Source organism: Clinocottus analis, unplaced genomic scaffold (assembly GCF_023055335.1).
Source record: "Clinocottus analis isolate CAN_PGR_092001 unplaced genomic scaffold, fCliAna1.0.p SCAF_3, whole genome shotgun sequence".
In the NCBI taxonomy this organism is placed as follows: Eukaryota; Metazoa; Chordata; class Actinopteri; order Perciformes; family Cottidae; genus Clinocottus; species Clinocottus analis.
Genome location: NW_027176042.1, coordinates 7349908 through 7364600, shown reverse-complemented (window position 1 = coordinate 7364600; position 14693 = coordinate 7349908). Strand labels below are relative to the sequence as shown.

Sequence of the window (14693 nt, the reverse complement as noted above, 5' to 3'; positions counted from 1 at the left end):
ATAATTAAAGTCTGCTCCTTAATTGACTTGTCCTGCAGCCAATATGACATATATTAGCTGACCTTATAGTCCTCTTCATAAATCAGTGAGCCTAATAATTTTACATTTAGATCACTCGGAGCCGAACTAATCAGTAATCTCATTTCAAAGTGGATTGGCTGCACTTTTGCAGTGAGCACGTCCGCAGACGAGAGCGCTCGTGCCCACACCGCTGCTCGCTGTGCCTCGGAAAAAAAATGCTGCGTCTTCCAGAGCAAGGTTAATTAAGGTTAATTAATCCAATTTGGATAATATGTATGGATCAATTTCAGACCCATCTGTCTTCATGTATTAATCTGCTGTATGTCTATTCTTTTGTTAAAAGCGCGTTCATGAATGCACTTTGACCTGAAAACAGGCGTCATGAATGTATGAAGAAGAAAAAAACTGGGAAATGCTAAATGAATGAGAATAAATTAAAAAGATGCACTTAATGAGTGAGTGGGAATGGAAATAGACAACTAAGAGGACCTGATTGCTTTGCTAATTTAATAATGCCGCCATGTAACTATCCTCATCATTGATTCATGTTTTTCTGCCCTTTCACTATCTGCACATACGTATTAAATTGCTTTAAATTTGTTCTCGGGTTAAAGTACTTCCAATAAGAACTTATCCGCCCTCCCCTCCCCACCACCGGTGTAGACAAGCAGCCGCCGTGTGACGCGTGAATTACATTTGCCCCGGCTCCACCAGGATGTAAACCATTAGCGCGGCGAGTCGCTGGAGCCGCTCTGTGACCCGCTATTGTTTCCATCACTTGTCAAAATGAAAATTAGTTGGGCTTCGACAGTACTTTTGGCGTCAAAACCAAACCAGGAATAGCTTTGTAATGTTCAGGGGGTGTGGGCGTGATGAATGAAAGGTAACCTGATTACCAGCAGAGCTATTAAAACCCCTCATGTGTGACCTGCCACAGCAGCCCTCTCTGCTTAGCAGCGGGGCAACACATTGCTGTTTGGCTCATGTTAGTTGGTGTGCGTCACAATTGATTTTAATTTTTTTTTTTAGGGGGCTGTTTCATAGTTTAGGACATTTAAGGCTTCCATTCATTATTTGGAATATACAATTACCCGAGCTGGGGACAGTAATTATAGTCCCGGGTCTTTTCATTCTCTCGCTCTCTTAACTGTGTCTCTTCCAGAAGGCAATTCTTTGGCAGGTGTAATATGTCCTCTGTTACGTGCAGCCTGTCGCACTTCATGTCGTCTTTAAAACCGCGAAAAGAAATGAATGCACAGGAATTATCTGTCAGGACGCTGGGCCACATTGCATCTGACATTGATGGAAAGGAAGCAGGCGTCGCCTCCACCGCGCTGAGGCGCCCACTTCTCTTACGTTCCCACAACAGTAGTTAGATGAAAAGGTACATTAAGTTGCACAGTCGTTCCTAGTATTTTTAGGGGTCAGAATTCAAAGTGTTACTTTGCCGAAAGGTTGTCGTGCATTCCACATGTGGTTCAATTCCAGCCGAGGCCCTTGGTTGCATGTCATTCGATCTTTCTTTCGCCCTGAAAATGGAATTGCGTTGGACATGTTTGTGTTATGATCAATGTTGGTTTATTTCAAGTTTGATATTACCAGTAAATTTTCTTAATACAAAAAATAAATCCTTACATACCGTAAAAAAAAGAAAACAAAGGCTACAATTTCCTATGTGGAAGAGTGTCTAGAGTTCTGGAAGACCTTGATATTTATCTGTAAACGTGTACTGTTCATCTGCATTTTTATTCACACTGAAAAAAGACACTCAGCATTTCTCCTGTGTTTTCCTATGAAAGCCTGCAACACGCCTCAATTCCCGCTGGTTACATGCATACGGTCTTTTCAAAATAAACTTCCGTCTTCACAACAAACTTTGAAGTTCTGGCAACAAAACTACTTTCGCTAGGTTTTGGACAGAGATCGTGATTTGGGTCAAAATAACCACGGACGTGCCGCTGTCACTTAAGTGCATAAGTTGCGTGACAAAAACATCAAGATTGACTTATTGTCGATTCCCATAAGGGAACTGGAGTCATCACTTTTTGTTGGACCCATCCACCTCTCACCACATAGATATATATCAATACTTTAACTAACTTTGTTGGATATCCACACCTCTAGTTTAATATATTCTGATATAGCGCAGACAGTTTTACAGCATGATTTTCTTTGAAAATCCCATTTAATTCATAATATCATATTACTAAATGTTATTATCTTGTTTATTTTAGTATTGTTGCACATTTTGCTTGACTTTCCAGTTTCTTTTAAAAAATTCCACAGATTCCAAAAGACGTTTGGAAAATATATACATATTTTTTTTTTCAGCATTGATTCATACCTGGCTGTGCTTCTTTTTAAAAAAATCCCAACTATTCATAGCAATTATTGCCTTTTTCTTCCCTTACAAAAGTTCCCATTGGGGCCCTTTAATTCACTCTCTTTGTGATACCTGTGGCGTCATCAGAAAGTGAGCGAGTGAGTCTTGGATATCCATAATACACACAGACGCTCACAAGGGATGATTTGGCCCTGAGGCAAAGCCAAAGGCTGTTTACCACCCAAAAATGTTCCCCCTTGAAAATGTTCCTCACACTAGCTTGGATACACAGAGGCTACTGGCGTTGCTGTAATTGTATGTCATTTATTTATGAAGGTGGCGCAGAGGTTCAGTGGTTTGCCTTACTGCCTCACATGCAGGGAGGGTTTGAACCTTGGCCCCTCGGAGTTTACAAGAACTGCATTTGTCAGGGTTAGGCCTCAGTTACTTCGAAATGTAGGCCAGCGACTTTCTGCTACTGTGTGAGTGTGCGAGCTGTATAATAAACTGGCATCCTGTTGTGAGTGTTTTCTCGCCGGCTGCACACTGCTGTAGGCTCCATGGGTTGTGACCTTGAATGGGAGAAAGAAGCAGGGGAAAAAAGAAACATAATTTGTTTATGACAGCGCTCTCAGGTGTTAGTGCCTCTGACTTGTGATGATATTTTACTAACTGCTGTGTTTTTGTTGTTGTTGTTGTTGTTGTTTCGTCAGACTTGGAAAACTTCAAGACTCACAGAAGAAGCTCCGTGTCCGTCCGTGAAGGTCAAGGAGTGGTTCTGCTGTGCGGCCCCCCGCCGCATTCTGGAGGTAACACCGTGCATTCTCATTTTGAATGTCGGTTCAACCCATTTGCTAGTTGACAAAAAGCCAAAAGTGAATGTGAATTGTTATGTTTGCCATGTGATAAAATGGGCATTTGGTATTTGAAGTTCTCGCTTGTTGTTTTCCGCGAAACTAGCAAAAGTCTTTGTCTCCGGAACGCATGAAACAAGGCCGATACCAGCTGACATTAAAGAGCCCATTGAGGCTTACTCCTGAAGAGCCCTCTCCATTTTTATACTGTACATGAGTTACATGGTCAAGCTGGCTTTTTTCAGCTGTTTCCAGTTTGCAACCGCCACTTCTCCTACTTTGTTTACTGGAGGATTATAGCCATAGCGCCAACTTCTGAACCAAAATCAGTTGACGGAAAAGCACCAAGATCCCATTTCAGTTTTGAAACATTTCAGAAGTTTGCTTCAAATTTGACCAATTTGACAACTTTGAACGAAAATCACAGCTACTGTTACGTTGGGCCGAGGGTGTTTTCGGTCCAGCTGTTTCAATGCCACCTTTTGATTTGAAGACCTTGCATCTGCCACTGTGAGGGACTGAAGTGATTCTTGCATTGCTTGTTTGGTCTAATCAGCTTTGCTCTCAGGAGTCCACAGCTAATTCTGCTTTGATTCGGGCCATATGTTTCTCCCTCATTTCAATGTCAGCTGAATTAAAGTATTAAGCAGTGCTATGTATCATCATTGTTTGTTCTCAACCCAAAGGCAGGTAATGCCCTGGATATAAAGTATACTAAAATACAAATAATATGCTAATTTGCTTTCTTGCCTGGAGTTAGATGAGTAGATTAGTAAACTCGTATCTGTGCAAAAATACTAAGAGCGAGCAAGGATTAATTTGGTTTAGCATAGCTAACTGGACAGCTATGGATTGGATGCTAAAGGTACAAATGGTAATAGTTTTATAAATGGTGTGTTCCCCTGGTATACACTGCTGCCGTGTATGTCTAAGGCTTTTATTCTGAAAGGTAAGGACCAAAGGAGTAAAGTGGTATACGCTGCGTATTTTCCCAGATTCATAAAAAGAGCAGAAAAACAAAGTACTTTCCTATCGTTAGTGACCATCTGTTGTAGACTACTTTTCACAATGCATCGTGGGATACTTTGAGTCCACTACGCAGGGTCAGCACAAGAAAAAGTCCACTCTATGGTGAGTCATTTTGGACACAACCCTCGTTTTTCTGCAACATCTTTCACATTTTATGTCTATAATTGCAGCAGATGTGTCCTTCCGTTTGCTGCTTCTCTTCTTATTGGATCTTCTGAACGCAACAGCTGCTTGAATTACATTCCCTCAATTGACAGCCACCAAGCAGATTTACGCTCAGGTCTGCTGTGCTGAAAATGCTGTTCGCCTGTAACTGATGGTAATTGTTTGGGGCTCGTACCCTTTCGGGCTTTTACCTGGCGACGGCTTGGCAGGCTCCGCAGCAATCTGGAAATCCCTATTATTTGCAAGTGGTTGGGCTGAGCCGCCTGTATTCGATTGTTATGTATGCTTTGAACAGTTGCTTCGCTGACTCTTTTCACATCTGACAATTTGTGCTGGCGTAATCCAATTAAGGTTGCTTTTTTTGACCAATGGGGAAATAATTCTAACATGACAGGCATCTTCAGGCACATGAAAAGCCCCCTCAAGACACTTGTCTCCTCACTTATATACGGCGCCATTACAAGCTGTCAATTAGCAGTCCATTTCAGTGAGTTACATCTCTCAGCTGGAGTAGAAGCTACTCTCAGCGTGTCATTCGGCTGGATAAAACACTCGGTTGTTGTTGTTGCTTTTGATCAGATGCAGTTTACAGTGTTTTTATGTGTGACTTTACAAAACCTCCTCCCCCACTTTAAGCCCTGACATAAAATGAGCAAAATGTTGCTTTAACACATGCTTAACCATGTCTTACCTCCATCTTTCAGACAAAGCTACATAATACAAATCCGGCACAAAGAGCAACCATGTTCAATAGCAGCATTCAGCGTCGGTTACATGTACCCACTCGCTCACCAGGGGGAATGAAACAGTAAACAACAGACACCAAATCAACAGGCTTTGCCACACCAGGCTGTTGGCACAAAACACCAACGCAAATACACGTTCAGCCAAGCCGCCGGTCGGGATTGCATTCAAACTGGCAACAATGGAAAGCAATCAATCCACAGGCAAAGACCTAAGTGTTTCGCCAGTACTCGTTGTCTTTGTTGACCTGACATGCTGCTTTTGTTGCATCTGAGACGGCACTTGCCTCTGCTTTTTTACAGGGAATAATGCCGGTAACCTGGCAACGCAGATCCCCCCCCCCCTTCCCTCAACACACACACACACACACACACACACACACACACACACCCATATACTCCCTCACGTCACGGGGAAATCAAAGGGATTGCCTTGAAAGCTGAGTCAGCAAATTGCAATTTAATTTCATGTCTCGAATTAGTTTAAATTGACTTGGCCTGGAAAAGAAATGAGTCGCATGAAATGCATTGAAGAAGCATGTGTCTTCCTCAACCCAATTATACTTGGGGATGGCTCTCCCTGTGTTGACTGCTTGGAGATGGCAGGCCCCGACCTGTAACTAGATGTCACAAATATATTATTAGCATCACTCAACCTGTCCGGATCTTTTTTTGTATGTACACTGTGACGCTTCACCATTACCGATTTGAGTATCCCGAAGCACAATGATGGGAACGGACCAGAATCGAGGCTTCTTAATGCTTATTTATTGCACAGTGCTCTTTTAGGCAGTTTCTGTGTGAGCCTAACCACGCCCCATGACACAAATGATCCTTTTGCCCTTTAAAATACACTTGATTTTTTGGTTTTAATCATGAGAGAGGACCATGTTCCTTCATCCTCATGAACACACGCTGTAGTTTATTTTGACTCAATCCCACCATGCTGCTGTATATACTCAGGAATGTATGAAATATGTATCAATCTAATGCTGAAGATAGCCCCTAATAAATTCCCCATTTTCTCCTGTTTGAGTAAAGTTTGCCAAAAACTATACTGCCCCTGTGTCTCAGCTAATTACTGTGCCTTTTTGAAAAATGACACGATCCATTTCTGACCTCCTTTTAAAGAGTTATGTCTTCTGTTGGAACGGGAGGGCTTGGGGCTGAGAGCAACAGAGAGGGATGTGAAGAAAGACACACATCGTGTCCTATTGTTTCAACGGTGGTTTCACTTCATTGCTGTAAAATATGTCAATGATCAGGCTCTTTTTGAATCATGCAATCCATCACATTGATGGATTGTTCTGCATTGCAATCTTTGTCAGTTGCATTATTTTTACAAGACAAAGAAATGTGGTCTTTTCAAATCAATCTGCACTTCATTGGTGGTGTAATAACGTTTTGCTCGTTGATGCAGCTTTTTATTGTTATAAAGAAATTAATAAAAGCCAGGAGATGTTCAAAAGAGTGAACTTCAACATTGCAAACTTCACGTATGGGTGTAGTTCGTAGAACTTGATGACTTTTATGAATGAAAACAATGTAATGTATTGGACAGTACTCACATGGCGCCTCAGTTAAAAGAGTTTCCTCGTGCTTTACTCAAAGCACAAATTCAGGAAACAGCTCGGTCATCAATCTCAGTTGTTTTATTATTTCATTGCAAATCTGTTTTCCCTGTCAGGAGCAGCCCATTCGCCAGAGGAAAATGTTGGCATTGAACTTTTCTGAAAGCCACGGGATACGTTGAATCTCTACATTTCATATCAGCTCTGTATCAGGCTTGCAGATACACACAACATGACTCAAGGTTAACGTTGTAAAGAGATTGGTTAGGGCGACAAAACTATTTAGTTAAGTTTAAAATAACACAATGTATTCAAATAATAACGTAAAAACGTAACGTAAGAACCTTTACAACTTAACTAGCGTAAATGAACCACAATTGCAATGAGCGAACTTTCTGACATAACGTTCCAGAAGAAGCATGACAACGTTTTAATGTAAAGTTAGTGTTTACATTTGGTTTCATATTAGTTTGACCCATCCACCACTTCGCCCGCAGGTAGACTTCCTTGCTTGTTGCACTCGTTTTTATACCAAGTAACTTTCATATCACAGAATTTTCCATACTTGCTCGACATACTGCGTTTATCCTCGATTACTCGTTGTACATTAATCCCCAGAGACTGTGGTGGTCAAGAGATAGGCATCCCGAAACAAGATGACTAATGAGGATTACTACAACAGCATGATATGAGGGAAATCTGCAGCCTGCCTAACAGGGAATGCAAAGTGATGGTGATAGCGAAATACAATTTCATATTCATGAAATGCAATGTTTTTTACTCGGAAGGGCAATCGGAGAAGACTTTTTTTCTCTCCTGGCAATTTACAATCGATCAAAATAAAGTGAAAGTTTCTGCTGTTACGTTGGTGTTGTCTAACAAACACTGTTGTGATATGGGTGAAGGCCATTACAAGCTCCTGTTTGTGAGCCAATCTCCCTGCTTCTGAATAGAGAGAATTTCATGTTTCCCGTTGCATCAGGTTGCTTTCAGCAGATATTATAAAGCGTAGGAACTCTGGCCCAAACCCTGAATACCGAACTGCATATGAGAAAAAATAAGACCGGCGGAAAAAAAAGATGGTGATACATATTCAGTGCTTGTATTGCTCCTTTGCATGCTTCGACATGGAGGATATCTTTCATATGTTCATTCATCTGCAGTCATATTTTCATGACATTACTTTGACAAAGAGGAGATATCTCAGCGTGGCATCAGCAGCCTGACAGCCAATAACAAGACAATAATGACAGCCGGGCCACCTTCCCTCCCTCTCGAGGACCTCATTTCATTTTAATCAAATTCTGCATGTGGGTGGCACGTTCAAGGATAAAACCTCATCCGCATCCCCTTATTCAGCACCATATGTTTGCAGGCCTTCCAGTAGTGGTGGGACCCTAGGTGTATGCCCGAGGCTCTGGAGGGCCTCCACCTGCCACAGGGGGCTCTCGGAGGACACATTATGCACGGCGGACAGATGTCCTGGGCACTGTAGGCGGCGCGGGCCTCGTGCATGCAGAAGGACGTGGTCGGACGGAAGGAAGAACGCAGGGCATCGGGTGCGGATGGTGGGCTGCTGGTTGGATGGCACACATCTGCTGCATAATCCAGAAGCGACCCAGCGTGAGGCGCGCATGAGTTCAATGGCAGCTTCAGATATTAAATAAAAGCTGAAATATTGTCCAAAAAACAAAAAATGTGGCATGCTGTTCCATGGTGCTAAACTGGTGGCATTGTCCTGGTTTCAGTGGGTGATGAACGTGGCACCTTCTCTCCACCCATAACCTGTAGCCCTGTACATTATAGCCCTATTATATTTATCTGCTGCCATCAGTATTGTATTTGCTATCCACACTAACTTTTGATTTGAATTGATCACAGATTAGCAACGCACAAAGTAACGATATGCTTTCCGTCAATGAACGGTGGCTAAACAAGTGTGCTAATAAAGTTGACGTTCCCGGCACACCTATTGCTCTCAACACATTGGCGTCCCAGCCAACGGCCGAGATATGTAAACTAACTGCAGAGCACTAAATCGGGTATATTTGAAGTCACCGTGAGGGTGTTGGATTTTGTGTGTGTTCGCGTTCATGGAGTTTGTGAGAAAAGTCCGTTTTTAATGATTCACAAGTTTGAATGTGTGATTTTTGTTGGTTTTTCCTCCCCTTTTCTAAGCCTTACACATGATGACAAAAGAACCCCAAATTGTTTAAACATTCAAAAAAAAGAGAAAAAGACATTGAACATTGATTGATGTTGTCAGGCAAATTGGGATGGAAGGAGCTGTTTACTCCGGTGGAGTTTGTTGATGATACTGTATGTGACTCATATTTAGCAGGTGGTTGTTTTTTCCCCCACCCGTCAGGGATTATTCTGCATTTAATCTGATCAGAAGCCGACACATTTCATAATCTCCATGAGTAATCTCCTTTCACAATCCCAAACACAGGCATATTTCCCCTCTCCTCTTCATCTGTCTGGGGACTTTAGCTCAGTGAAATCATATCACATGTCACTGTCACAGCATCCGTGCCGAAACCCACAGAACCCCCTCCCCTCCCATCACGGTTTTGACGTAATGTGACTCAGTTACCTCACAGTGAAGAGAAACCTCAGTGACAAGCAGCCGGCAACATGACAGCAGCATGAAATGGGGGGTATAGTGTGTCTTCAGGCAGTGACACTCCTGATTGGAGTTTCTAATCACGAATGAAAAAGGTCACGGAGGAGTCTGAGTGTAGCGCGCACGCGCTCGTTTTCCTAGGAGACGTGTGAGAGTGACATGCCTCCTCAACCTCATTTTAAGCTCCTTAAAGTTCGCAGTACACAGAGCTGCTGCATTTGAAGAGTGTGTGTGTGTGTGTGTGTGTGTGTTTGTAGCTCCTGAAGGTGCTTCAGGTCCACATTTACAGTGTACATCGGGCCCAGTACCGAACTACATTTCTGACGCTCCGGTTTCCTTTGCTCTTCGTGGCGGACAGTGTGTGTGTGTGTGAGCAGCATCCTCCCCTCCCCCGCCCCGCTGTCCTCAGGCTCCACGGTTGCCGCTGCATAAACACAAATCCCCCGGTGCCCACGGGGGATTTCATCCCGGAAGAAATGCGCTGTCACCTGCTGTGCAAGGGGAAAATAACAATTGTCAAAAACATGACAGCTCGGTCCACAGCACCTTGCCTTGCTTAGCGGAGCACAGGACTGCAGTTTTTGAGTTGAGGCCAGAGCACCCCGTAGCACCAGCAGTGATGTAGCTGTACAGGCTAGTCAGCCTGTACAGCTACATCACTGTGCAGAGTTGGATTGTGCGATCTGCACCAAGCAGGTTGACATTCAGAGCATTAATATAGCAGCAAACGACGATTTGCTATGTAAATACAGTGGAGTAGTGAAGTCGCTCTTCTCCTGCTGCACAAGGAGCAATCAAGTTTCTGGAATACAAAGGTAGAGAACTTTGAGTTTCAAAGTGTGTTTACTGGTCGCCCTTGGTGGAAAAAAAAAAAAAAAGTGTGTTTTTCCTGCAGCAGAACATTAGCTGCATGGCTGCAAACGTCTGTCTCGTGAGTGCAGGACCGCTGAGGATTTGTGTTGTCCCATCAGTCCCAACGCGCCCAGTCTCGCATGTTGAAAGAATGATGCAAGCCACTTTGTTCACACTCTGATGTGCCACTGTTGTGTTCTTCGGGATCTATTTTAAAGTCCTTTACAGTTGCAACACATTGAAGGTTAATGTGCCAGAGATAGACATATTGTAGTTACCTTTTACTTTGGCTTTGACTATTGCTGATCCAATTTGTACTTCACTGCTGCGTTACTTGTTTTGTGTTTTATGGTTTGTTTGATACGATAAAAAAAAGTAAAGAAAAAACCTCTATAAATGGATTGCAGTCTCGTGACTTCTCATCGGAAATGTCACTTATATCTGTGTATCACATCATTTAAACAGGAACACCGAGGTGTGTGTTGCTCTGCAGTGCGATTTAGGGGTGCATCGCACCCTTTGTGAGTGCTTTGAGAACTACACTGCTTCTTTTCGTCAAGTGCAGGATCAGCAGCCGTAAAAGCCCAAATATTTTTGTGACTTCGCCCCAAGGGACTTTCCACTAATAATATACATTTATAACTTTGACTTCACAGGCAGTCACACAGTTTGTGCAAAGTAAACAGCAACTTGGATTGAATAAAAGTAGAGGTGTAAGCCTCTAAAAGCTCTCGTGAGAAGGGATGATACTCTTAAATGTTGATGGCGAAACCAATATTACGATAAAATCGATACACACGTTGAATCTAGTGTTGGGAACATAGACTGTAAAGAAGAGGTGAAGTCACCCATTCGTTTGTCGAGAATAGTTTTGAATTGGATAATAGTGGAGAATAGTTTTAAAGTCCTGAGTTTTGGCCATCGTTCACCATCTTGTTTTGTTGCCAAATTCCAAAAGTGATAGAGGGGGTGGGGCTAGCAACCGAACGCTGACTCAACTTTTATGAACTGAAAACTCCCCGTGAAAGTGTTAAAGTTCTGAGCCATAAAAAACACAAACTCTCAGAAAACACCCCCAGTAGAGTGACCTGTCAATCACGAGGTAGCCATGCCCTAAAGCACACCACACAGCACAGGTCGTAATCACCTCGGACAGTATTGCGGTGTTAACATCTCTCTCAAAGAACCGTATTTATTTGAGCCGAAAGCACATTTTGAACCCACCATAATGAACATTATACGTCATCTTCACCCAGTGCTATTTATTTTGTTTATTTGAAGCGCATACACACATTCTAATATAACTCAACGCGACCTTTGTTAACATTTACTGTGCTGCTCACATTGCCGACGGTCAGTTTACTGCCCCCTTTTTGGAATTTAGACGCCGTTGATCTCGAGGAGCGCGGCCCTGTATGTCTTCTAACGTGACCAGTGTCATCAGCGATCCCACCTGCTCTTACAGTCGGCAGTGGAGAGACTATAAAGAGCCGCCTCGGTGCAGATCAGGCATGACACACCCTGCCCGTCCTGATCCAAGCACAAAGGCAGAGCGGGGTGCTGCCTCCACGCGCCATCCACACACTCACTCTCCATCTGACAGGCCAATGTCAGAGCCTGCCAGAAATATATGGTAATCACTATCTGCACACCCAAAGGACGGGGGAATGGATTATCTCAACCTGGTTGCGACACAAGTCGTATTTTCTAAACCACGACACAACTCCAAAATGTGTGTTTTCTCCTAAAACGTGCGGTCCAGTTCAACCTCCTGTCTGCCGCCGTGGATCAGAGGCAGCGAGGGGATGCTGAGCGCCTGTCAGTTCCCATCTCTTTCAAAGCCGGCCGCATTTAATGGGCTGCCAGTGTGACCCCGCCGCGTTCTTTTGTGCTACACGATTACGATGTTTTAGGCGCAGACCTAATGCTGCCGACCTTTATTTTCTAATGGGGAAAGACCTTTAAGCGGCACTCAAGACTAAAATCCCTTGTGTGTATTTCAACTAAGAGTAGATATTTTTTCGTGTGTGTGTGTGTGTGTGTGTGTGTGTGTGTGTGTTGCTCCCACCCCAGGCTCTGAGAACACAGAGCATGTGCATCCTGTCCGGTCGTGTCGAGGAAACGGCAGGACAGAGGATTCTTGGAGCCTGGAGCAGATATAGGAGCACTCAGCAGCACAATGCTGGACGACGGTAGCTTATCTGAGAAAGTGTGTCTGTGTGTCGCCGCCTTTTCAACATATGCACTCGTAAATCGGAAAAAAAAGTGACGATCATTATCCAAATTGTGAGTTTGTTTTGCCCCTGTTGACTTTTGGTGCGCGTGGAGTCCCCCGCCGTGTTGGTATTTTTAAGGGGAGAAGTAGTTCCACGTCGTATCGTATCGTTCCACCCAGCAGACCCCTCCCCCCCCCTGCTCGTGAGGTGTCACACCGGGCCACCGACGGCCTGTAATTGGAGAATTACCCGGCGCGGGAAGCATTTCGTTGTAAATGTGCGCATTTGGCAGCGTGTCCACGTCCCACCGCTTTGTAATCGGTTGATTAAAAATGCATCTTGTTGTCACAGTGTGCTTTTACATGTATTATTAATATGGAATTATGAGGCAGCCGATGCTGATGATATTACAGTGCCAAAACATCCTGATGCGACAGTGAAACAGCAGACGCCCTTTCGTATTGACAGATGGCTGCTTTGTTTGTTTGGCAAAAGAATATATGTGTTTTTTATTTTATTTAGTTCTTTATGAGTATAGTATGTACGAGATCCCCCCCCCCCCCTCTCTTCTCTCCTCAGGGGGTGTCCGTGGCTGGCTTGGCTTTAGAGCCGCAGCAGGAGGAAGAGAAGCAGGCCAGGGTCTGTACTGTGCAGAAATTAGTCACATTGCAAGGCTGATGGCTGACGTCACTGACTGTAACAAGACACACGAGGCCTGACGGTGGCTCACAGTGACTCTGCCCAGTCGGTGTTTCATCTACCTCAAACCAACTGTTTTAGAGGGGGGAGAAGCGCGTTGGCTTCCATGATGCCATATTTACGAAGAAGAAGAAACCGTCGCAACAAATTAGAGATGTGCTCGATTTTGGACCGCGGCTCTGAGTGACAGAGTTCACCCGGAAAACAGCATGAGGTTTATTTGGCAACCCCGAGGTGATGGATACGTGTACAAATTGATGACTCGATAAATGAATGAGTACATACTGAAATCTCATGATGGTGAGCACCTCTCGGTCTGTAAACACTGTCATGAAATGTTTCCTGTGGCTCTGCAGGAGCTTTTTGGAGTCTGAAAAAATAGCCCAGATGATGTCATCAGAGATCACGATGCTTGTGTTTGGAGATATTTAGACCAAAAGGCTTCGTTTCGCCCTCTCTTAACTTCACAGTGGTGCAACACCAAATTGATGGTTCATCCCAACAAGAAACTCAAAGTTGCACTTAACGGCACGTCTAAAAAACTGTTATGATAGTCAAAATATGATTATAGTTTAAGGTTGTAAAAAATATAGTTTCACGTTTCCTACACACGGCTACAGCAGCAATAAAACATATTTACATGTTCATGCTGACTCATGTTGTCCCTTCCTTGTGTTTGTCTAAGCATTTTATATTCCTGAAAATATTCACAATTCAAAGTTTGAAAAAAAAAAATCCGTGGTCTATATTTTTATGTTTCACTGACACTTCATTTTTACCTCCAGCATAAATGTTTGGTTTTATGTTTGGCTTCTTGGTTTCTTTGTCTGTTTGTCAGCAGTATTACAGAAAATAAATATATTTTCATGAAACCTGGTGTAACTTGGGCCAAAGACGAATTACACATGGCGCTGGTGCCGACTCGCCCATTTGAAACACAAAGTGAAACTTAACTTTGAGAATTGAACCAACATAACTCGGTCTAACAAGCATACCACTTGGTTAGGTTTCAGAATAGATTGTGGTTTGGGTTCAAATACGCGCTCTGATGTAACTTGTTTAGGCTACATGGCACTAGTTAATGAGTATGTACGTTTCAAAACTAAAGACAGCGTCTCCTAGGTACAAGTCCTGTGTTGGTTTCACCCTTGTTTCCAGACCCACCTCCTCCATGCAGATGCTTTGTCCTGACGTCGGCATCGTCTTCTCGTATCCGTATTGGTGATCAACCACGTCCATGACTTATAACTGTCTTCTGAGCCGCTTGTCTATGAAGCTGGGCATTGGTCGCCCTTCTGGTTCAAGAACATGTCCATTAATTTGAAATGGTGTCTGTGAAGCGACCTACTCACACTGCAGAGGAGCATTTCGGCTGACAGCATACACACATATCTGTGTGTGTGTGTTCGTTTGCAGGTGAAGCTGATAGAGTCCTTCCCTTTCTGGACTGTCATAAAAGATGATAGATCTACTTTGGGAATACTGCCCACCATCTTTGTCCTGGTGCTCGGTCTTTAAACGATCTCATATCAGTCCGGGCGTGATCCTAACCGGGAAGGGAGACGGGCATGTTTGACTTGTGCGACTTGTTGGA

General features: G+C 43.6%; 1 protein-coding gene across 1 annotated transcript in view; it reads left to right on the top strand.

Moving 5' to 3' along the window:
* Nucleotides 1-14693, top strand: part of cntn4 (contactin 4) — a 138560-nt gene that overhangs the window by 59658 nt on the left and 64209 nt on the right. Inside the window, exon 5 of the mRNA XM_068593867.1 lies at nt 3058-3153. Within this exon, the coding sequence (XP_068449968.1) occupies nt 3058-3153 (96 nt within the window). The remainder of the gene's footprint in view (nt 1-3057; nt 3154-14693) is intronic.